Source organism: Strongylocentrotus purpuratus, unplaced genomic scaffold, assembly GCF_000002235.5.
Source record: "Strongylocentrotus purpuratus isolate Spur 01 unplaced genomic scaffold, Spur_5.0 spur5_scaffold_15, whole genome shotgun sequence".
In the NCBI taxonomy this organism is placed as follows: domain Eukaryota; kingdom Metazoa; phylum Echinodermata; class Echinoidea; order Camarodonta; family Strongylocentrotidae; genus Strongylocentrotus; species Strongylocentrotus purpuratus.
The window spans coordinates 22,408,773-22,435,426 of record NW_022145600.1 but is presented as its reverse complement, the minus strand read 5'-3'; the positions used below and the strand labels follow the sequence as shown (position 1 = coordinate 22,435,426).

Below are 26,654 nucleotides of genomic sequence, written 5' to 3'. Positions count from 1 at the left end.
ATGCTGGTCCTCCTGATATGCGTGCCTGTCGGGCTGGTGGAGACCTACAATCCGATGACGGGCTGGCCACTGGGAAAATTCATGTGTAAGTATAGTGGAAGTAGTAGTTGAAGTAGTAGTAGTAGTAGTATCATCATCAATCGGCAGCCATATTATTCGTTCTTAACCCGTTGACTACTGAATTATTGTCTAATTCCCATAGACTTAACACAGGGACCACCATGTTCCAGTAAGCAATGGGTTAATTCATCTCGAACACGATCGCAAAGACTTTCGAACAAAATCATCCTGAGGCAATTTTAAAAGCCTTGTATAGTATAGTTTATGCATTCGTTGTTGAGCAAATTTGAATTTTGCCCTATTTGCTAATTAGGAAATATTGATTTAGCCCAGGTTTTGCTGATAATAAATGGACAAAATAATTACCAATATGAACAAAATACATTACCAATTTTAGAATAGCTTGCTAAAAAATGTATTACCCACATACAAAGTAGCCTATTCTGAGAAGTTTTAAATATGTTTTACCTTTAAAGGTATATGTCCCATTTGCAGGCCCCCCAAAATGAAAATGTTAAATTCCAACGGCATTTGAAAGATGACACTAATTTAGAACTTCCCTAAGAAAAAAGGGGCTTGAAAAAGTCTTTAAGTGAGGAAAAAACGACCATTAGTTGTCAAATCGACTTTAGTGATTGCAATTCATTTTGTTGCGCAAAGATTCAATCAGTTTAATTTTGGCCAGATTACAAGGAGTGGGTTATTGATGTAGACAAATTTCATGTATCCTGTTCAGCTCATTTTCTGTTAGTTATTATCAAAGAAAATAATAAGTCACTCAATCACTCAAAAGTGTCTGGCAGTGAAGTTTAGAAAGTAAACGGATTTCCTTGCATAATATGAACATTAGGACATTTCTAACGTTTGAATTCCACAGATAGGACATACGTGACATATTCATAATTCCTGCAAAGTTCTACAGAATTTGATGTCGGCTGTAAATGAGATATTTCCTTTTCCCTTCACCCTATCTACATGTATATACTCTCCCTCAATCCACTCTCTCTCTCTCTCTCTCTCTCTCTTAAATGAAGCACGTAGTTAAATGGGCCAAGACCTGATCATGGGTCTTAAATAAAGGAATACATTTAGCAAGGGGGACACCCAACTTTACATTTAAGATCCTTGAGTATGTTTGTTGGTACATTTACAAGTTTGTCGTATTTGCAATGTGTTAGCACCTGCCTTTTCGTGAACCCTTCGCCTTTTTCTGAGTCGTCCCAATAGCCCACAGGGAAACTCTTATCCCTCCCAAATATTGTCGAAATGTGCAGTAGCCGAATCGTCTAAAGTACCCTCTTAGGAAGGTTGCCCGCCACAGGCATGCACTTATTCCAACAACAAGACATCTTAAAGACACTATATTTGAATATTCCGGTTCATGCAGGTTATCTTGCTTTACCAATGTTTAAATATTGGTCGTTAAGATAACATCAGTTCACGAGGTTATCTACATCAGACACTGCACGATAAGCCCCATATTGAACCACCTGACGATTTTACCGTATAAAATCACTTTCATTCCATTTTGACATCCGTAGAAGCTTACCAGTCTTTTTTTAAGTGTATGAGTTACTTTCATTATTATATTGAAATTCTAGTTGACCCGTTGACCACTGAATTCCCATATACAACGTAGGTTTAAAGGGTAAGTCCACTCCAAAAATAACTTACTTTCAATAGAAGCAGATAGATCAGAGAAACCAATCGAAAAAAGTTTGAGCAAAATCTGATGACTAATAAGAGAGTTTATGAATTTTTATTGACTTTGAAAATCACAAGACAAATTGGCAACTCACTCACGAGTCGGTGACGTCATTGCCTCACTATCCACGAAATGTTTTCTTTAAATTGATAATATAAATTTCCTATTTCCTCACACCAGCATCCAAGTTATATTGATAGTACATGTTTTTGGTGGATGTACTAAGTATACTGTATAAAGTATTTTTTTCAGTTAAATCATGAAAAATGTGTATTTTGATAAACTATTAAAATTATGTACAAATCAATGATATAAAATATTCAGAAAATAGTATCAATCCTTCAGAGTTCATTAAAGAGTTTGTGAAATGTCATGCACGCAATATGATACAAATTATTTAACCTGGGCAAAGGCATGGGGGAATCAAGTTTTGGGGGATAAAACTGAATTAATGGGATAAAAAAAATATATTAAGTAATTGATAAATAGTCAGGTAATGACGTCACAAAGTGATGACCAAATTTGCAATTTGTTTTGTGATTTTTTTTTAAATTCCATAGTTTTTCATACTTTAAAAAAAATCCTTAACTTCCTTATTAGTTATCCGATTTTACTCAAATTATTTTGGCTCTGTTTCTCTTGTTTTTCTGCATCTATTAAAATCATTTTTTAGGGGAGTGGACTTATCCTTTAATAGCGATACCATCGATTTCCGTAGACTATGAGTTGCCCTATCATCCTTTGCTCGTGTATAACACAATGCATTTTAGATACAGGTCCAAAAAGTGTATAATATTACTGCTAGTCTTTTTTTAGTCCCACTTGGCACACATGTGTAACATAATACTTTAAGTGGAAGTTAAGATCATCACGTTCCTACTTCATTATTATCGAAAAGTCCCAACTATTATTTTATCAACTAAGGATTTCCTATTTCGAATAAATTGTACTCGCCAGTACGATATCGATTTCTATAATTCTCTGTCAATTTGAAGATGAAGATGATAATGTAAACTTGCGAGTGTTTGCTTAGAGTTCCCTACAGCTGGCGAGCTGCCCACCATAGTACACGTAGTACAAATACCCGAAGCAAAGATTAACTCGTAAATGTAGCCTAAATACAGGCAAGCCCGGTATAAATACCGAAGAAGGAAAGAAAAAAAAGTATAACATTTGTGCGAAGATAAATGAGGGTCAATTCCCGTCTTATGTGGCGTTGTTTCATATTTTGTTATGTCGTTTGATATCATGCAGTTCTATCCGGCCTCAAGTTCAAACCAATTAAAAAACATTGGTATTCAGTATTGTTTCCTTATAATGATTCCTGTGAAATATAAGTTCACATTCACATGCATAAGAACGCCCACAGTGTACATCCCCCTCCCCCTCTCTGTGGAAATTGTATTTCCCCCATTAAATTTCAATAGGTATACTTTATTGTCCTACATGTGCTGAATCATCGTTTCAATTAATCCAGTAGCATTAACGCCCCCCCCCCCCCCCGCCCCGAGAAAAAAATGAATATTCCCCTATTCCCCGTGAGTATTATTTTGCTTTGATCTTCTATAAAATACATGGGAAAGTGGGTGGACTTTTCAAAGAGGCAACGTTTATTAATCATAACTCTTGAATACTGAGATGAAAATGTTTTCTAATTTCTAGCACCTCGCTGTCCATATCACAATCACAGTCAAACACCGGCCATGAACTTTCACTCAATACCTGAATGCCCTGTATACCGTTCACTAATTACATGAATTATGGCAAGTAGAAATCTATCACTTCGTCGCGCCGATCGAAAGAAAATGGGTTCATTTCAAACCGATGGGTCATTGTGGTAATGTCACCAAATTTAATGCGTCGATACGAATTATTTCATTCGCCTGTCAGAATGAATATTGCAAACATATACGTGTTGTTAGGTGGGGCGAGCCATAATGTTTGTCCTACTTAGCAACAACTAATATATAAAATTTGAATTCTAAATATTGAGATACATTGTTTCGTAACAGGTGAATGAAATCAATCGTATCGAGGTGCTTCATAAAGGCATATGCACAGATTTGGTTACATTACGAAAATGCCCTATACACTCGAGGTACTTTATAAAGTTCTCCCCTACCTCTGAATCTGTTAACGTTAATAATGCATGTTTGTATCATAAATGTGTTGGGGTTTTTTAATGGGAAAATCAAATCAATAAAATAATCTTTTTTTGACACTCTGACTCTTTGATAGAAGATAATTATTGTCTTATCTGTGATTCGAAGATTTCTTCGTGATCTGCAGAGATTCCTCATCTTGACACTTTGCTCTCCAAAATGGCAACGAAAAAAACCCTGTGATTTACGACCTGCGAGTATAGGCTCCAGAAAGGTCAGTGGGAAGAAAATTCATTACGAGACAGTTCATCCCGACCAACCATGGAAAATCAATGTCATTTCGTGATAGGGCATTTCGTAACGAGGACGGTTCACGTAATCTTCATTTTTTTCACCGATCCCAAACCGTTTTAGCCTGTTCAGACTGTACGAAATGTATACGAAAGTCGTAAAATGAAACGTCGTATGAATACTCAACGTATTGCGTACGGACTAGATAACAAACATCGTATAAAGAAATGTCGTATGAAGAATTATCGTATTGCGTACGGACTAGATAACAAACATCGTAAAAAGAAATGTCGTATCAAAAACTGCATGATTTTGACGAGATCTGTTGAAATGACAGACGGCCAATCATGAGTGCGCGGTCACGTTAAGCCCCGCCCAGTTATACGATTTTCGTACGATACGACGTTCAGAATAGAACTATAGATGGTGGCTCTTTATCGAGTTTTCGTTCGAAACGATACTCAACAGGCTTTCAGTATACGACGTTTCTAAACAACGTACGTTCAGAATAAAACATTTTTTGTTCCTTTCGGTATTCTGAACACAGGGTTAATGGTGTCGGGGAGAAGGTTAATCGTGCAAATAATTCGTGCTTTATCACTTGTCAAGCTCGTTCTTCTTCGTCTATAGCCGACATCTACTTCACACATTAAATGAAGAATGAATGCCTCTTAAACTAATTGCGAGATTTGCCACCGCCCTCCAAGCTCTGTAACATGTGTCGCCATTTGGTAAAGATCTATTGAAATGCTTTACAAAATTTCAAATTTCATAGAATTTGATGTAGGTAATTTTTAGCAAGGAGATAATGACGTGCGAATGTCGACGCGACACCGAGTCCTATAGGCGTCGTTTCACGAAAACGTCATAATGTACAAGTTCATCGACATCCCATTGAAGCGCGTGTTAAATTTATTACATGAGTTTCCATGGGTTAACAGCGAACTTGCACTTACGATTGTTTCGTGACACGCCGCCCAGGCTCTTGAACAAATAGGCGAAGGGAACGCCAAGTCGGTTGCTATTACTTGTTAGTCTGTTTGTTATTTGTTCCTGGATAGCCGTAGAATAGCTTTCCATCGATTGCAAGATCTGGACCTCTAGCTGTGTCCCTAGGTCTAAGTGAAGAAGATTTTCTGTGCTTTCGAATAATGATATTGTACGATACTCCCCTGTCCTAACAAAACTGAATATTGAAAAGGTGAAAAATGACCCCATTTGTTTTCATGGATAGATTTGCCCTGTTTCAAACTCAGTCACAACCAAATATAAATGACAAACCAATTTTTCCATGAACATATTGACGAAAGTGGGTGAGTTGTATTTCACTTTGGCACTGTAGCGCACCGACTAGGTTTCGAATCCTAGAACTTCTTGTTATTTTGGTGCTGTCATATCCATTGCGCCGTTACGTCTCTTTTTATATTACTTATTTGTATGTTTTGTTATAGGCCTAGGCGGAATTTCAAAATAATCAAATTCAAATACAAATGATTTTATTTCTCGTGCAAAACGTAATACAGTGAATAAGTATATATATATTACAAACATATACAATGAAACAAAACAAAAAGGAAAGTAATGGCACGAGAAAAGAGGAACTAACTAGAAGCAGAGCTTGTTGATGCATTAGTTTCTCATTTGATAACTTTGTGCGGTTCACGTACCGCAATATAAATCCCCCCTCAATACGACCTGTTTAAATATGAGGTATCTATGCAATAGTAATCCACCCTTGGAAAGACGGGTCTAAAAATATCTGCAAACCGAAAATTGGTTGATTTCTAATTCCTTTCTAAATATTATCTTGGATTTAAAGTAAGGTAGAAATCAGTAGGAATATTTGAAAACATCACAGATGGCATAAAAAGGATTAGGGTAAATCCGGCCGCTTTGAGGGTAGATTCTCCATTCTTGCAATTACCATAAGGAAGTGATTACAAACAAACTACACAGGAACTTTTTTTTCCAACAAAACAACGCTGGCCTTCAGAGGAATTCGTTTAAGAATAATTGTTATGCTTTTTTGTCGTCTTTTACCTCAGTTTACATTCTTTTGCCACTTCATTTTGAAAGAAGGTTCAAACAAGTTTACAGACAAAAGTTTGGTTATTATTTTTATTTTGGAATACAGTATAGGGGTGAACTCAAAGAAATCAGATTGTATCTCAAAACTTCGCAGATGCGTATTTAAAGAATAGGGTGATCCATCCATTGTGATAGTGAATTCTCCTTTCTGGTAATCAGTACCCAAAATGGAATGACTAAAAAACACTCTGCCTAGAAAATTGTCAACAAAAAAGCACTGGCCTACAAATGAATCAGCTTTTGGTAAGGCTTTTTGTTTGTTGTCATGTTTTCTCCTGAATTTGACATATTTCCTCTTCTTTTCTGAAAAAGGGTTTATATATACGTAAGTTTATAGCTAAATAGGCTGGTCATATTTTCTATTTTGGAGTTTCATGAAGCAGAATTGGAAGAGCTGTAAATCAAGCCGAGGAAACGTATCCCATAGAGGGGAGAGTATTATACGATTAACGTACAGTAGTATTGTCGCCTGAAGAATATTTTATTCATTCGGACAAAAATTAGGTGCTAACGAGCGAAACAGAAAGAACGAGGGCAAGGCAGAGAAGAAGAAAAAAAAAAAAATGGTGGGATGCGTCTATAGGGACAGCTCAGATTATCGCAATATGAACCCCAAATCGGCTTTGAGTCATATGATGACGTATATTATGACGTGTCACGATATTACTTAAATTAGGTCAGCAGAAATTTCTGGGATGAGAAAAACAACAAAAGCTTCCAAAGAAGTATATTTACATCCTGCTTTTCTAAATTCGTTCGGATAATTCTAACTGCAATTTCTTTGAAGAAGACACCAAAGGCTGAACCGCTGGTGATGTTTCAACACCTTTGTCATTTTTCTTAGAAAAACACTTTTAGCCAAGATAAGGAAGACATTGATAATAATTAGCATGTTATTCCTTTAGAAAATTGTTCACTACACAATAAGAAAGAAAGGCACATTTCTGCTACAATAGCAGCACCCTCTGCCAAAAACGCATAGGTGGATGCAAATGTGCACCCCAATGGCACCTTTACTTCTTAGAGTGTATGTCTCTTTATCTCTAGAGAACTAACCATGGTCACATCAGCTGATGGGAGCTTAAAAAATTGATTGCCCTTTGCACATGTACGCATGCAGCGTCATTCCGCTTGCGCTATTCCGCTTGCGCCATTGCATGCGCTAATCAAGCACTTGAAGGTAATTAGTGCATGCGCCAGTCATTCGGAGCAAATTTTCTTTGTTCATTCTACCTTCGCTTTCTGTACGATATCAAATTAACATGTCGCGTCAAAGGCCACTTTAGTAGGCTAGCTGGCGCATTCTTACGTCCCAAAATGACGCCTTGTGTTTTGCATGAACCCTTTATCAAAGGATAAGACTTTATACCATTCTGGCTCTCGGCAGACCGTACTCTCAGGGAAAGTTCAGCCATTAGCCTAGTTTGTACCGAACCTCAAACAGAACAGAAATATTGACTTATTTTGTTTGATGATATTTGAACATGCTCAAAATAATAAACAGGTGATGGCGTATAGATACAGACAATGTTTTCGCATTGAGAAACAAAATTATGTTTCACTATTCAAAAACAAAATGTTTTAGTATTTAAAGTGCATTGTCTCCATGAAGCCCGGTGGAGGTTATCCTGACATGATAATACTCCAGTCACAACACCAAACCTACTCCAACCCGACCGACATTTGGCCATAGTGGGGGTGGGGGATATAACGTAGGCTAATCGGATATTTTATATTTTCGGGCTACAATCGATCTTGGTTGTTCATCACTTGCACATGCGACAGTTGCTTCGCTGTAGTTTAATACATTTACCTAACTTCTAACTTCAACCTTAATCCTAAACCTAACACAAAGCCTATCCCTTAACCTAACCCTATATCTAAACCTGACCTAAAACCGAACAGCAACCCTAACCCTAACCCTATGAGGCTATGACGAAATAAAGTCCGGAGCAATTGTGGCCGGAGCATCGTCAGAACATGTTCGATCTGGTATGATCGGAGTCGTTAGTGTGACTGTGGTATTAGCGATGTAAATGCGTACCCCGAATTTGATTAAATTGGTCTGCTATGTTATTTGGTATACAGCAAACTGTATGGATTACCTCTCATCCACGTATGCAAAGAAAAGTAGTTTGCTACACCCCATGAAAGAAGATCCTTCAGTAAAAGCTTGTTTGACATTTGTTTTAACAACTCGCAAGATTAAAATAAGAATCATCGAGTCTTATAGAAAAAGAAAGAAAACTGATCTACATGTGAGCCTCTCCCAAAGTAACTACATGTAAATGTATTCTAAAAACCTCCTCAAACATCAGTTTTGTTTGCTTTATTTTATGTTTTACACTTTCCTCTACTGTGTAATTTTCAATTTTAAAAATTAAAGAAATGCATGGACGTATGTCCACACTCAGTATTCTGGTGCAGTAATGCCCTGACAATGTCATACCACCCTCACAGTTCATACAATATTTTCACAAGACTTCAGTTCCTCTTATGGTTAGCTACACATCGACCACGACAACGTGGACTGCTACGTGTGACTGCCAGTGCTCTACAAGAACGTCACACGTTGCAGTCCACGCAAATCTAAAAGTCCCTTTTAGGTCTTTGATTAGCACACATGGCATATAAATAAAGGGTAACTAATAGATATCACTCAGATAATGATAGCATCAATTTTGAAGAGGAAAATGCAGAGAAAATTATGCCGAAATGAATTCAGAAACAGAATATTTTCACCTCCTTTTTTTGCTCCTGAGTTGTAATAATACCATTACCTTAACACGAAAATTAGATCTCGGATATGCAACACAATAGTAGCAGTTACATAGCATGGATCCAGAATTCGAGGGGGGCGTTGGTACCATAGAGGGGCATCGATCTTATGAGATGGGAGTAATAAGAAATTGCACGTATCGCATTGTGTTCCTTCCCCAGTCCCCCTTTCCCCTTCTCTACCCCTTCTTTTCGCAATGCGATGTGTGTCTATGGGGGGGGGGGGGGGGCACGTGGTTCCCTCCTCGTCGACATCAATATACACCAGTGACAATAGGGGGTGGTGCGATGGCTCATTGGTAGATCAATGGTTTCGTAACCAGGAGATCACGGGTTTGAAACCAAACCAAGTCGATGCGCTCGTGCCCTTTGGTAAGGCATTAATCCTTCAATACCAAGTGCCTTGGAGAGGACTTAAATCCGTCTGGCCCCTGGTTGCTTACTATCAAACATACACATGCGTTCTTATCAGTCAGGTAAAACGAGTTCAAAACAAAAAACAAACTCATTCTGTTAACCTTACGCCTGCTAATGCTTCGTAAATGCCAATCTCAGCCGCAATTTCACGAACTTTCTTAAAATAATCATAATGGTACCGGCATGATAACGATAATCATTATAGGATTATCGCCAAATTTTTGTCGGAATCGACGAATGGATATTCTCCAGCGATGTTACTTTTTCCCCCTTTCTTTTCTCTTCTCTGTCAAAGTCAGGGACCTCTATCAAAAAGGAGGAGATTTAAATACCAGGGCAAATATCTTTCATTCAATGTAATTTATCACCCGAGGCCTAGCTCTGATAAATATTGTAAGTGACATCCATTGCGAGAATCCGCTTACCATAATCACATTAAAGATAGTGTGGACGAAGATTTGAGTACACGCTCTCCTTAAATATGATGTAGATTTGCACTTAATGGTAGAAATAAATCACAGCAGGATTTAGGTGTAAATTCTTGCCATTGACAGCCTTAAAATGCTTTATGTGCGGATTATTGGAAATAGGTATGCATGTGAAACCAACAAAAAGAGGATGATACATTTATCTTAAAAACAAGTTATGAGAGTCGTAAGGATAAATCTCGTATAACCCCAGTCCTAAAGGAGGTTTCTTTTCTAATACCCTTATCATATATATATATATTTTTTTTTTTTTTTTAATTATTATTATTATTATTGTTATTATTATTTTTTTTTTTTTTTTATTATTATTATTTTTTTTTTTTGGGGGGGGGGGGCGACTATCTACACAACAGAACTAGCACAAATGCTTATTCGCTCCATCATATTTTCGCGTCGAGTCGGGTTTCCGGATTACAGGACCCTTCGTGAAAACATACCCCCATATTTAACATTTAAAAGTCATGTTGTCGGGCTACGCGATATTTTGTGAAAACGTGCCTCTATATTCAAGGAATCAAGGTCGGGTAACTGAATGCAAATAGTCATATTTTTTCAAAGATGGTTCTCTGGATAAATCTGATATTTTTTCCTCTTTTTTGCCCATAAAATCAGACAATAACGAAGCATCTAACGCTGGCCTTTTTAGGAGCTCTTATGATTATTTATCTGGTATCAAAAAGGGTTTTCTTGGGTAAACTGGACCCGACATTTCCGCGAAAAAGAAGAGGGGTGTTTTCAAAAAGTACGTTACACCCGATCCTTCGGAAAGTAGGGTTTTAACCCGAAGACCCAAAGACCGATGGAACGAAGTATACATGTATCAACAAAACCAACCAACGGCTCCCCTCCTCCCCCCCCCCCCAAAAAAAAAAGGTTTGGTAAACCCTCATCTGACACACTGGTTCGTAGAATACAATCATATTTTGTGGGTTAAATCGAATAACGCATCATACACAATCATGATATAAGCTGTGTGCAATGTATTTTTCTGAAATTGCTTCTAAACAAAGAATGCAATCATCTCTTTAATTTTTTTTCGTAATCGCATGTTTTTGTTTAATGTTAGATCAATAATACATGTATGTTTTACAGACCTGATGCAATATTCTATACAATTTTTTTTTTGTCCCCCTTTAATTCCCAGGGAAAACATATATTTTCTTGTTTTCACTTAAAAAAAGGAATATCCCTCCTTTATTTCAGACTCCTCTTTCGTTCTTTTTTACATTTTACATGTTATCGGATTGCACCTTGCCGCTTCACTATCCCCTGATTTTTAGGATTTGGTCACGGTTCTCATTGCTTGCAAGTGACAAATATAGTCTGTGCAAAGATCTTTACGATTTCAAGAGTCCGGCGAAAAATCCACGACCATTAAATGGCACTTATCGCGCCTTTTTAAAAGCACTCCTCAGATTCTTTTCCGACAGCGTACTTTACAGCCGTAATTCTTCAGGATTTGAATCTAGAATTGCTCTCCCTCATCCCATTTTCCCATCACGATGTGTCGTGTCTGTCGCACTATATTACTCTATTAGAAAGTAAGGTTGAATCTGCGGTTAAATTTTAGCCCCATTTATCGGGAAAAATGTTAAGATTGTACTCTAGCTTGCTCTATAAACTCTCCTCTTTTCGCTTACCATCCGCTTTATTACTCGCTTTATGTCCTGTCTTTTGATTAAATCAACTGTTGAATTGTATTTTTATTTTCCTTTTCACAAATTTTGCTTTGAATAGCTCTAATTTAGTATTCTTCGTGTCCTCTCAATCTATTCATCTGTCTTATTCTATACCCTTTGTGTTCTTCGTGGCATTTGACATGTCTCTTTATCCATTCCTCTTCATTACTCTCTCTCTCTCTCTCTCTCTCGCTATCTCTCTCTCTCTCTCTCTCTCTTTCTCTCTTTATTTTTTTCTCCCTCTTTTTTCTATCCCCACGTCCCCTGTTCCTCTCTCAATACCCATCTATATCCTTCTTATGTTCTCAATTGTTGTTTTCTACTTTCATTTATTTTGTTTACGAGGGAAAATTCCACGTTATAGTTAATAAACTTTTTTTGAAGACGAACATCTTTCCTCACCATGCAGTGCTTCACTTAAGCGTTTACGATTGAAATAAAGCCCCTACCTTATACTAATTTTTATTCTATTTTGTGGATATATATTTTATATCCAAATGCGTTATAAAACAACAATAAATAACTTAATAGAGCTGAAGAAAGGGAGAGAGAGAGAGAGAGAGAAAGTAAATGATGGACTAATTAGGATTTAGGAGAAATAATAGCACTAAGATTAATCCGCATTACCAAGACCCCGCCCCCTTTTTCCTCAGTACTACGTGACTAGTGAATATCTCAGAGATCAAAATATTACCGGGATATTATCTTCAAACGCGAGGTAAAGGCATTAGCACTTGAATCTTGAATCTCAAAGTGCTTTAAACTTGGCGGAAAAATATTTTACATAGGCCCTAATTGTTTTGTTTTTCTGAAAAAAGAAAAATATAATATGACCTTTATGATGGCATGATGTGAGTCTTTTGTTGTCTGCTCTTAGTTAGTAACATTGAGAAGGTTAATGATTTTTTTTTCTCCAACACATGCATAATTTTAACAATTCATTCTGAGTCGTGGTTCAATGTAAACTATCCCCTTGTATATATTTACAGCTTTCAAAGAAAAACAAAGAGAACACATTTAGTGTACAAGATGGAAATGCATACAGAACTATTAAATGAAACACCTATACGTGAATTCCATTTTGGATTCATGTCCTATCGCTCATTGATTAATTCATCTTTACATGTATGTCAATACTGTCATGATATAATTTGTGATGATTGTTTTCAATAAATTAAATTAGAAGGATCCTTTGTAAACGGAATTCTGACGTCTAAAATTTATCATCCATCTTCTGAAAGTTCTCATTCATGGATTTTCTAGCAATGTCATTACCGCCACTCAACTTTATAGATGCAGCCGACATAAAAAGCAACGAATATATAATTCAGTATCAATCAAGTAATAAAATGCTGACATTTATATCTACTTAGAGTCGCTGTTATCGTTTTTGAAAGATACTAGGCAGAAGACAGTGAAATCGTGCAGGAACTCTGTATAGAGGTAACGGGATCGATACGTACGGAAAGCAGGGACGTCGAAAAAAAAATTTAATGGAGGAGGTTAAGGGTGATCGGACAATTTTTGAAATATTTGCTGACGGAAAAGATAAAAAAAATATTGAGCAAAAATAAAAACAATACAATGAATACAAACTAAAACAATAACATATTAAGCAAAAAACGAAGAATCATGTCGTACCTGGCTGCAAAATGAGTGGGTGGGGGCGAAGAGGAGGGGGGGGGGGTTGCCGTACCATCGTATCAAACCCAACTCCGTCTTTGGCGGGAGCACACATAGAAAGGAAACAATTTGAGAACACTTGGGACTAAAATTACGTACTCGCATTTCTTTGCAGCACAACCCTATAGGAGACTGAATTTTACAAAATTTCGCTTTCTAACTTACGTTTAAATATCAAGCAAAATTTTGAGGATAGTGGTAACGTTTAGGATTACGGTTCGGTAACTAAATACGATACTTTATTGCAACGCTTCATAAAGCTACGAGCACTGGTTGTGTCTCTGTCAAAACCATCTGCCCCAGATACACAAAAATGAGAAGGCGACAGATGAATATTATAAATCTTTGGGAATTTTAAGATAGCTTGAAGCAGAGGTAGGGAAGGTGGTTTCAAATTGTTTCGAACTGTCACTGCTTTCCAATATTTCGAACCCCCCCCCCCCCCGTCCGCCCCTCTTTCTTACAATGCTGAACCGCCCTTCTGAATGTTCGTGACTGATTTTGAGAAGTACACCCCCGCCGTCATGGAAGCGAAACTCTCCCCGTGCTTCGCGAACATCAATTAAATAATATCTATCTCCTTCTCTTTCTTTCGTTCTCTGTCCCCCCTCTCTCTATCTATCTCTCAGTCTTTCTTTCTGCTTTTCGTTATTTCTCTGTTTCCCTCTTGAGTTCCCCCTCTCTGTCTCACATCTCCCCCTTCTCGGTATCTCCCTCTTTTCTCTCTCTCTCTCTCTCTCTCTCTCTCACTTTCTCTCTCTCTCTCCCTTTCTCTTTCTCCAAGATGGTCGTATATTTCAAATGAAGCGACGTCAATTCAGACATAATCAAATTTCACATATATTGACGAGCAAGCATTGAAGATGGCCCTCAGGAATAGCCGTTTAAAGAAATTGTTGGAATTTCGTATTTGCCTGACATCTTTCAATTTGTAGCATGCAAATGTTTTTCTTTGTGCTGTACTCCCACTGTGAGCTCACATATGACCATATCCTTTACCTACATTTTACTTTGGAGCAATAAATTCTTAAATTAATTTGCATCTTTTATTTCACGAAAAGAATTTTTAGGCTGAAGTGCAATGGCTGATCCTGGGAAGTTGGAGTTCTTGCTTGTCAGATAACCTGAATCGAAAAGGGCACCCAAAATGCGATAATCTGTATGTGCTTACTTTTCGTTGAATAAATTTCGGACATGTGCCCCCGTCCCACCGAATCCCCAGCCTAAAGAATTCTGGATACGCCATGCATGGAGAAAAAGACTTCTTGGAGCAATTTTTGGTTCGACGTTACTGCGAGCATCCATTAACTCCATTTCTCCTTTATCAGATCACGATTTCACACGTAATTTGATAAGTCCTATTATTGACCTACATGTACTTGGATATATATATATGTGAAAGTTGAGTGACTATGTGTTTAGAGATGTAATAATGGAGTTGTCCAGTCCCCGGACTTTAGATCTCGGACAGCATTAATTTCTTTTGACTAGACATTGATCTACATTATTCACACTCTATATCTAGGTAATTGGTACACATGGTAAATGGGTCATGATGATGATTATGATGACAATGATTATGATCATTACAGAATTAATATTTAATCATATGATGTTTAACTGTATTATGAAGAAATACCCTGAGCACCACAGTGCCGTATACATTGATGCTAAGACAGGTGTAATATAATTAATCAGGTAATATTGGATTAAAAATCAATTTAAAAAAGTTTTAAGTATGTCTACACATGACAACGGTTTACGACTCGTCACATTAGTTATAATTTGAAAACTGTTGTCGAAGCATGTGTAATAATGTTCTTTTCTAAATGAAAAATAAAAATAAAAGGAACATGTACTCGACAGTGCCACGCAGCAGTAAATTATCATCATTATTCTTACATTATGATGTTTAAATGTATTATGAAGAAATACGCTAGAACCACCGTGGATGATGTACATTCATGCTAAGACAGGCGTAATATTATTAATCAGGTAACATTGAATTACAAATCAATTAAAATTAATTGTTATTCATCAACAAGTATATCTATAAATGACAATGGTTTACGACTTGTCACATTATTTATAATCTGAAAACATGACTTGTGTAATAATGTTCTTTTCTGAATGAAAATATGAAATGAAAGGAACGTGTACTCAAAAGTGTCACGCAGCACACTTTAAGATTCTTCAAATTGTGGAACATGGTCACGATAGTGTACCTTTAAGAGAACAGTCGATGCAGAGTGATTTTAATGTGGACGCCCCTAGCACTTCTTACATGCCGCATAGTCGTCTCCAATTTTTGCCAATAGTGGCGTATCCAACAATTGATAAACGGGTGCGGGGGAGGGTGCGAAACAAGAGGGCCAGGCAGAACGTAGTTTGGTAGGTTCGCATGACGTTAACACACTGGAAATAATATCATGGAGGAGGGAGAAGGCAAACAGGGGCGTCCACCTTCCCCATGCTATATTGGATACGCCTTTAATGAACGTAATAATACTTCTACACATCGTATATCGAGTTTATGGTGGTGGAATTTATTGGTTATAGTTAATAAGTAGATATGAGCCACAGGGAAAAAGAAATTAAGACAATTACACATTTTTTATTCGTTTTAAATGAATTCATTAGTACTTTTATGGTTTGTTGGTTGCTGTTCATGATAGATTTTAGCATTATAATGACACTTTCTTTTGTCAATTTACAAAGAAGTGGGCTGGGGTTACAAAAATATAATGTAATAACACACACCATGAGCAGCATGCCCCTAGTCTGGACAGTAATATCGAATCCTTCCCCCATCCTCCCCCGTACTCTCCACAAAAATGTGGCATTCCGCAAATTTCTGGCGGCAAATTTCCACTTAACCTATCAGGCCGCGTCAAAAAAATGAAAAGTTCATAAATGCTTCTTTTTTCTTCCCGCCGGTCGGGAAATTTAGTGGGACATTTTTGTCTGGCACTACTCCCTCAATTCAAACGGTCATGCAAAAACTCAACTGCTTCCGGTCTCTAATGTATTACTAAATTCTGCATGCTGTGACTATAGGAGTGAGGAAGATTATCTTCCAGTACCCTTTACTTTCCTGGTTTACAATTTGATGGGAAAATTACAAATAACTGGGCATATACACGAAGAAAAGAAATGTGCTCCCACACGAAAGTCACATTTAAAATATTTAACAAAATTCGGAGTGCGGGCTTGTCAGAGAATGCATTAGCACCTATCTTAATTGAAAACCCAGGTCATGATTTTGTCATAGAGAAGAAAATAATTCGAAATACAATTGGTACAAAACTATTCAGATGGTATCGTTTGGGGTGTGTATGTGTGTGCGTGTAAGAGTGTATACTTAGGATGTACTAAACGGGTACCACCAAGGGGGCTCGGACCGGTTGTTCTCCTAAATTGCCCATTGACCTATCCCCTAACCCAACACATGCACACACTCTCTCCCCCCCCCCCCCCTCTCTCTCTCTCTCTCTCACACCCATACGCACACGCACACACCACTAAAATGGTGATTCGCGTAGTTGACTTGTAATGCACCGAACTTCACGAATAATTTTAAAACAGGTCATTTCTCATCCCACGCATATTTTCAATTTTACAAAGTTAGCGTACCTCCTTTGGAGATCTAAACATATTCTAGAGGCAACAAGAAACTCAGTCAATATCAAGAGTGTCTCCGTCTCCTCGGAGACATCACGAACGGGAAATATATTCCAATAAAAGATCGATCTTTCGCGCCATTAGATGTATAAACGCACTATATTTATAATTAAGCGCCATTTTAACCTCTCTTCATAAACTATTCATGATCAAAGATGCGAGTGGTGTTACATGGAAAAACGACTGAGCTGTCTTTGGAATGAATTACTCATTAATGACCTCACGTCACTCATCCTCCATTAAATCCATTGAGAGAAAAAAAATAGTGCAAACATGATTCAAGAGACTCCTCTTTTCTCGAGTGGGTTAATGTATTAGGGATACCAAGGGTCGTGGTTTGCCAATGGCAGAACTTCAAAATAAAAAATAATGCACAAAGAAAGTAAATTCATGTTGCGTGGGAAAGGACAAAAATGTATTTTGAAAATAATAATGTACCATTTTGCTTATTTCTTGGAGATATATGCCTACGGGTGTAATCTAAAAGTGACACTACCGCTGTGCTTATGTCGTTAGATATAGCTCCCTTTTAATAATAATGTGGTATTTTGGTAATATCTGATAACTGTTAAATAATCCCCATTACTTACAAATGTTTTTATGGGGAAAATTATTGTAAATGCAATATTTACATTTGTTTCTAACAGTGCGATTTGAACCATAAAACAAGAATGTTCATATCGGCCTTCGTGGTTGAGGTCCTTATTGCATGTAAATCTACTGGAGAGGGATGAACCTGTTATAAGGGACAAAAATATGATACGTTTCAAACGTTTGATTTTAATTGAGTTTTATGGCACATTCCTAAATAGGGGTTGCCCTAAAAGAAGAATAATTGATGCACCCCAACTGACTAATAAACTATCATCATTTCAGAATTAAAATAATAACTCAATACAAATATTTCCATTGCTGACATTTATGGAGTCCAGAAAATATATTAAGATTCACTGGAATTTGGTCATAAAAAGATATGCTCTTTAGCTCCCTCGTTCATTTTTTTTTCTCTCTTTCCCAATCCTTTCAATTTCTCCAAGTTCTCCGTTCTTATCGTAGCTGTATGCATCTAATGTCTCTGAACATGCTGAATGTGTATCTATTTCTCTTACTCCCCTGTCTCTATCTCTCTCTCTCTCTCTCTCTCTCACGCTCTAGATCTGTCTCTCTGTCCCCAACCCTTTTCGTATTATTTCTTGTTCTAACTCTCTCACTTTCTCTCTGACACGCACACGCGCAAATACACGCACACGCACCACCCCCTCTCTCTCTCTGTCTCTCTCTCTCATCTTCTCTCCTGGTTACGTGCGCAAAAGAGTATATAACGAGTTAAGGATTAAACACAGGTGTCTCCTTAAGAAATGAATATAAAGAAAGTACCACCTGGATTGTATGGCATAACAATTATGATGTGTTTAACTTTCTCAAGACCAGTAATATACAGTACCGTAAATTCATCCTCAATGTTCTTTTTCTATGACCTATATTATATTTCCAACCAGTTACATCAAAAAGCTCTGAGTGATCCCAGTAGTCAGGAGATAGAACACGATTTTCTTTTTTGTAATCTAGCACCTTTAACTTCGTGCTTCTTTGGAATACCATCGACCTATTTTCCTTTCTTTTTATCTTCATTTCTATACTTATCTGGTTATCATCTGATGCGCTTCAGAGTCTTATTAATCCCCCGATTCCTCGGACATCATTCTGTCTCAAGAGTATTACTTGACCTTTCTCAAGCCCGGCCTGCTACAGATGCCATCTGTTTGAGATATTGCCAGATTTATATCCGACACTCACTTCATGGCATAAATATGCGCCAGCGGTGGGATATATCATTTGTCATTTCATATTCTGATACTTGGTTAATCAAACAGGACTAATTTATTTTACTCATCCTAACAAAAGTACTGACTGATTCCGTTCAATTTTCCTCTGATGAAAAAAAAAGACCCGATACGTACGCTGTATTTACTTTTTCTATTTTGAACTTCAAGTCCAATAAGTTAATCATTAGAGTAATAGTCAACTGTATCCAGTTGGTAGCGTCATTAAGTTATTTGCGTGTCTCTTTAATTTGATAAATATGTTGGATATTACATTAATGAAAAGAACTGCAGTTATGAAGAACGAAAACTGTTTTAAGATTATTTTTTGTATAGATGCAATAGGACATACATGTATTAAATTTTCATGACAGCACAATGATAATATTCATGATTTAGACAATGATCATTTAACATTGTATGAGATTACTTTAAAAAAAGAACAAGGTGGCAAAACTGTTGTGAAATGAGAGGTGTTGAGACTTGGGGGTATAATAACAGAAACAACCTGTAATACATCTTTTAATTGAAATTTCATGTATGAATCATAAGACTAGCATGTAAACTTATGCAAATACTGTTTTAATTAAGGGCATACAAATGGGTGGTACATGTAGCCTACGTACAATCCGCCTCATCATTACAAATCACTCACTGGACCCTAATCGGATTGAGGGTTTGGCGATGGAGGCGCGGTGGCTCAGTGGTAGAGCAGTCGTCTCGTAGTAGGGACATTCCGGATTTGTAACCACGTCGATGCGCTAGTGCCCTTCGGTATTAGGCATAAATCCCAATGCCTTGCCCCTCAGAGAGGACTTAAAGGCTAAGTAAAGTCCACTAGAGAAACAGAGAAAAATTAAGTAAAATCGGATAACAGAATAAGGAAGTTATGAATTTTTGTCTAAAGTATGAAAAACTATGGAGATTAGAAGATCACTACACAAATTGGCGATTTGGTTATCAGTTTGTGACGTCATTGCCTGACTATTTATCAATTTCTTTATATATTTTTTATCCCATTCATTTCCCTTTTTATCCCCAAATACTTGATTTACCCATGCCTTTGCCCCGGGTATATGATTTGTATCATATTGCGTGCATGACATTTCACCAAATATTTTATGAACTTTGAAGAATTGATACTATACTTTTTGGATATTCATAATATTATTGATTGTTATATAAATAGTTTTCGTATCGTAATTTGAGTGACTAACCACTAACGCTAGATAGGAATTTACGATACAAAAACTTGGATAGTATAGATTATACTTACATTAAATCAAGACATTTATTTTTCCTATTGACTGTCTCTATCTCCATGGAATTAGCCAGAGCTCCCCATATTCATATACAGAGTGACAAAAATGCTTCAAACATCGCGTACAACATGCATGTAGGGCTATAGCTCGTCTCTAGAGAATTCTAGAAAATTGGAAATCCGCGAAATCCAAGTGATTGATTTTGACCCCAGTTCTCTCATTTACAGCACCAATATAATGTCATCTGTATATATTCGTCCTAAGGGAAATCATTCCATCAGTTAATATTTCTTTTCCAGCAAACTGAAGAAGAACTCAAGATGGTTCCCCATTATATCGTGTTTGTATTCTGTGTATTCAAGTACCCCTCAACCATCTCACAAACCTCGCAATCTATAGCAAACCGAGACGCACAATTTTTATTTATTTATTTATTTATTTATTCAAGTTTTATTTAAAATAGAGGGTAGGTACATTCAGTTTAACAAAACTGCTTTCCAAGTACGCCCTCTAACATAACAAATGTGCGATATACAAAAATACAAGGATTATATACAAAATATAACATTCATCAAAACTAAACATTGACATAATTATTTGACATAATATAGAGTACAAACATATATAACATAAGAAAAATAATTATACCGGTAGAGGGAAATAAGAACGGAGATTCGACTATAATAAATGCTTTGCCAATTGGCATCCGCGCTTAAATATTTGAATTGATTTGGTTGATTGGATTGAGGAAGGAAGTTTATTAAATAGGGTGCTTGCTTTATATGAGAATGATCTTTTTTTGAAATCGGTTTTGGGGTATGGGATGTCAAGTAGAGCATTTAAGGAATAGCGGGTACAGTAGTTGAAGGTGCTATAATTTATAAGTGATTTTAAATAAGTTGGGGCCATGACATTTATAATTTTAAAAGCTAATAAACAGTAGTGATATTTTAATCTTTGTTCGACCGATTGCCAATTTAAAGTCGTAAGAAGTGTACATTGTGGTGTGTCGTAATCCTTATTTAAAATCAATCTCGCAAATCTATTTTGTAACTTTTGCAGTTTCGATAAATTTGTCTTTGAGTAGTTTCCCCAAGCAGTACAACAATAGTCGATATGTGGTAAAATTAATGCAAAATAGAGGTTTACAAGAGTTTTATGTGGTATTAGGCGTTTTATACGACGAATACATCCAATAGAACGAGATATCTTAGTACTTATATATTTTATATGTTCAGACCACGTAAGTTGTGAATCAAGTATAACTCCTAGGTATTTCATTGTTTCGACACACTGTAAATTTGTACCATTTAATTTAATTGAGAGACGATTGTTCTCCAACTTTCTTTTTGATCCAAATGACATCACCATAGTTTTCTGAGGGTGTATATACATCTTATTTATATCAAACCATTTACATATTAAATCAAAGTCATTCTGTAAATTTTCTTGAACTTCAGAAAAAACATTAGAATTATTAAAAATGACAGTATCGTCAGCATAAAGTGATATTTTGGAATTATTATGAAATGTTAAATTATTGATATCATTAATATACAAACAAAAAATCAAGGGGCCCAGAATTGACCCTTGTGGCACCCCGGATTTAACAGTTAAATACTCGCTACAATGATTATCTATAGTAACACATTGTTGTCTACCAACTAAGTAAGATTTAAACCATTCACACACCTTGTTACTCATGCCATAAAAAATTAGTTTATCAAGTATTATTTTATGTGGAATAACGTCAAACGCTTTCCTAAGATCGTAAAATATTGTTCCAGTAATCTGACCTGAGTTCATATTATCAAGAAGGTAATCAGTAATTTCTGTGAGACATGTGGTTGTGGAATGAAGCGGTCTAAATCCAGACTGACGTTCTGATAATAGATTATTTTGGTTAAGGTAAGAATACCTTATGTACGTGGTTAAGGTAAGAATACCTTATGTACGGCTTTCTCTAGAATTTTTGACAAAGAGGGCAGTATTGAAATGGGCCTGAAATTATCCACACTAAACGTTCCTCCTTTGTGTATCGGAGTGATTTTTGCAATCTTGAAATCAAATGGAAATCGTGAAGTTTTTAATGATTGGTTAAATAATATGGTCAGTGGTTTTGCAATGATATCTGCAGATAATTTGAGTAACTTGGGATGTAGACCATCCATTCCTATAGCCTTTTTACAATCAATATTGCGTAGTTCATTTCTAACAAATTCTGATTTGATTTCTTGAAATTCGAAAGAAAAATTGGTTTGAGATAACGTTTGTAAAGAATTGAAATTATCATCTACAATGCTAGAACATGTACCAGTTTGTAGATTTGAACTCACATTATTAAAAGTTTCATTCAATAAACTTGCCACCTTTACTTTGTCAGTTATTATTTCATCATCAATTAGGATTGTGTTGCTTACCTCCTTTTGCCTTGAAGGCAAGAGTTTTTTTAAAACCTTCCAATTTTTGCTCAAATCATTTCCGCATTCTGAGAACTCATTTTTATAATACGCTCTTTCAAGATTTTTGTTTAGGTTATTTGCTTTGTTTCTATAAAACTTGAACTTTTCCCAGCAACAATCACATTTTGTCTTTTTATACCTTTTCTTATAGTAATCACGGTCACGTGCCAAAGTAATATATTCGTCTGTAATCCAAGGCACTCCATTACGTTTTCTTCTGACAGAAATAAAAGGTGCATGTTTATCACTTAGTTTTGTGAACACCGATTTGATATTAGACCACATTTTATCAACTTCAACATTTTCTTCATTAAACTCAGCCCAATTTTGATTTCTCAAGTCCTCTTGAAATTCATTTTCGTTAAAGTTCCTAAAAGATCTAAATTTACATATTTTCGAATGAAGCATTGGATTTTTGCCTTTTACGACTAAAAATATTAAACAGTGGTCACTAAAACCAATGGGCATTACACCGGACCTCAAGTTAGCAATAGAATTCGAGGTAAGTATTAAATCAATGAGTGTACTACTATGAGGTGTAACTCGTGTAGGCTCATTGATTAACTGATTAAGCTGACAAATACGACAAATATCCTTAACATTTTTAGACAATGTATTATCATTTCTCATATTACAGTTGAAATCACCTAGCAAAACAATATTATTTGACAATGACATTACTTTCTCAATATTCCCTTCAAGGACGGTAAAAAATGTACCTGGGCAGGAAGGTTTCCTGTATAAAATACCAACAAAAATCGAACTACTGCTTGTTCTTTTGATTTCTAGCCACATGAGTTCTAGCTCCTTTGTTTCAAGATCTGTTCTTCTTAAGTAATTAAGTTTCTCGTTAATGTAACATCCTACACCACCACCGCCAGTGGCATCCCTGTCATTTCTTTCAATTTTGTAACCATCGATAGAAATCATATGATTTGAAAAATCCTCATTCAACCATGTTTCGGATAGTCCTAAAATGTCGAAGGGGTTTGACATTAGAAATTGTTTTACATCTGTAACTTTATTTCTTAAACTTCTTATGTTAAGGTGTGCTAATTTAATGCCCTTTTCCTTTGGAAAATCACAAAGTATGCTGTATCTATTATCTTCATTCGAAGTAGAATCATGTATAATATTCGCAAGATGAGAATATCCAAGATAAGTTTCTACGGGAGAGATATCTTCTTGTTCCCAAAAGGGAAAATGTTTCAGAGTACATACAGTACATTGCCAATTTTCAAAAGATTCATTCGTATCATCGTATTTGCATTTAGGAATTCCTTCACATACTATATGTGCCCATTTTGTACACGAAGTACATAACAGGGCCTTTTGGTTTTTCCTTACTGCTTTATTACATTTACTGCATGGATATTTAACCATAAAAAAAGAGTCGGTACAAATTTATTCATAAAATTGATTGAAAAAGAAAAAGAAAAAAAAAAAAAATATATATATATATATATATATATCAAAGTGTTCTCAAGTCCTCAAAGTATTGAGAGGAAGCATTGTCCTTTTTTGTCAAGTTTCTTTAAAGTCGAGAGATTTTTCAACAAGCATGTTCATACGCAGGGACGGATCCAGGGGGGGGGGCATAGGGGCACGTGCCCCCCCCCCCCCCCCCCCCCCCGGCCCAAAAGAAAGTGTTAAAATCAGCCCCAAATTCGCCAAAAATGTACTGGAAAACAAAACAAAACAAAAAAGTTAGTGTGCACTCCCCCACCACAGAACGAATTTGCGGCCGACGCGATTTTCAAATATTCGGGACAAAAAAAAAAGGGGGGGGGCTCTTACCCCCCCCCCTTCTATTGGCAGTACAATAAGGAAATTATCAATAAGTGATAAGAGAATGAAAGTGCTTACATTTTATCGTGAAAATCGCAAAGATGAATGAGAGTTGGCATTATTTGAATTAGCAAAAGAAATCAAATGAAATGAAAACAATTTCCTTAAATTTGTTGGGGTGCCTTAGGGAGCCTAAAATTATAACTATTACCATACATTACATAAAATAGATTGTCAGGCATCTATAGAAGTAATGGGTGATCGTTTACGCCATTTACGAGATTAGGTCACTTGTAGTGAAATTGTTGACATTGTTCCTTAACATGGACTGGTGTATCTTGACTTAATAATGAGGCTTTGCGTTTTGACATAACGTGTTAGGTTTATGTATCAGCGAGGTCAGCCCCACCCCTTTCTGTTTTTAAATAAGAATAATTAAAACATGGGGAAAATCTCTCTCTCTCCCTCTCCCCAGTTTTCATTTCTTTGTATTCCTTCTCTTTCTCTGTCCCATCCTCTCTCATTCTTTCTCTCTCTCTTTCTCTCTCGCTCGCTCTTCTTCTTATGTCTCTCTCTCCTCCTCTGTCATACATCTCATATACAGTACATGTACTTTCTTAATTCATTGTTAGAATGCTATGCTAAGTCCACTACTTTTTTGGTAGTATTGCTAATAAATTTAACACATTATTGTCTCTGCAGGCTACTTCGTACCGTATAGCGAGAACCTGGCCGCCAACGCCTCCATCCTCACCCTCCTCGCCATCGCCGTGGAACGCTATTACGTAATATGCACCCCGTTTGAGGCCCACTACATCTGCACCCCTCGACGAACCTTGGTGGTTTGCTTCCTCGTGTGGATCTTCTCTGCGTTGGTGAACATTCCTTTGTTGATGACCATCATCTATGTGCCCGAATGCGTGCATGAAGGTGAATTCCGGTACTTCTGCGGGCCATGGATCGACGAACAGTGGGAGAAGGTCTACGAGACGGGTACCACCGTGATGTTCTTTCTCCTTCCGTTCTTTTTCCTCTCGTGCATCTATTACATCATCGCCAACACCCTTCGTGAGCATAACTACATGATGGCCAACATTCGGGATAATGAATCTGAGAGCGGGAGTGTTCGAACGAAGGCAAAGGATGGGTCAATGAACCTGAAGCAACATGATGCGTCTTTGAAGAAACGCGAAACTGTCAAGGGTAGGAACTGTTTCAGTGAGCTTTTCCATAGGCTAGACTGCGGTTGTTTGTCTCGCCTGGTTCATTGGAAGACACAAGATGAGGGTGATCAGGGGCGTCAAGATGACAGCACCCAGGAAAGGCTGACAGACCTCCATATCATCGCTGAACAGGAAAATCCCTCGCGCGATGATGACGTCATGGTAGCTGCGCTCCACAGTCGAGATGCGGACTGCGGCAGCCGGAGCGCGCAGTCGCCGCCTTTGAAGCGCCAGGACACACCGAGCAGCTGGAAGCAGAAATCTCTGAAAGACAAACCGGCTCATACAATCTACGGGAACAAGATCCAGCGGCATCACACGTCGACGTCAATGACATCCCGCTCCAGCAGGAACTCCGATGCGAAAGGCTCAGTAAAGAGGTCATCGATGACGTCCCCACGTACAGCCAGTGCGATCACCCGCCGTAACCACCAGCGCGTGATCCTCATGCTCGCTAACGTAGTGGTGGTGTTTTTCATCTGCTGGATGCCATACCGTGCAGTCAATCTCTGGGGCATCTACAGCACGGCACAAGAACACAAACGTCTGACCCCACAACAGATTGTTGCGCTCGTCACTGTATGCCGGGTTCTTGTCTACCTTAACTCCGCCATCAATCCTATCCTCTATAACCTCATTTCAACGAAATTTCGAGCTGCCTTCAAGTCCGTTCTCCCGTGCGCGTCGCTTCATGGTCGGAGACGCTCCATGTCTAGTCGGTCTTTGTCCAGTACCTCAAGCTTCCGATTCACCAAGAAGTCTGTTGATCATGCATGCTAAAGCATAACAACGTGACACTTGAATAGGATTAGGGCTGAAGATGATCTGCAATTTAAAGCCCTTTGCCCATGAAGCGTCATTATGCTGACGTAGGATTACTTCGGCAACCTGCACAATTCTGTTTAACGCCTTGTGACAGCGATGCCGTACATAACATGAATGCAAAACATGCAAAATGAACAGTACAATCGATTCGTTGAATTATTCGTGCAAGCGCTAAATGTCCCGAATATAATTATGTTTGAATGGCGCAGGAAATGACGCAATCGAAATGATGCGTCATAATGTGCATTATGGATAGAGACATCAAATCTTTTCTTGCAAGGCATTCAAGATGTCCAACA

General features: G+C 37.2%; 1 protein-coding gene across 1 annotated transcript; it reads left to right on the top strand.

Moving 5' to 3' along the window:
* Positions 1–26,310, top strand: LOC115924154 (thyrotropin-releasing hormone receptor-like). The gene is made up of 2 exons (XM_030985995.1): positions 1–85; positions 25,010–26,310. Exons 1-2 carry the CDS (start codon positions 1–3, stop codon positions 26,308–26,310), a joined length of 1,386 nt encoding a protein of 461 aa, XP_030841855.1.
* Positions 26,311–26,654: the final 344 nt, after the last annotated feature.

What these genes read in the sequence shown, in the direction of transcription:
- LOC115924154 (XM_030985995.1), top strand. Translation starts at nt 1, where the DNA reads ATGCTGGTCCTCCTGATATGCGTGCCTGTCGGGCTGGTGGAGACCTAC. An exon ending in GCCACTGGGAAAATTCATGT is followed by an intron (nt 86 to 25,009) that starts GTAAGTATAGTG and finishes TTGTCTCTGCAG; the next exon opens with GCTACTTCGTACCGTATAGC.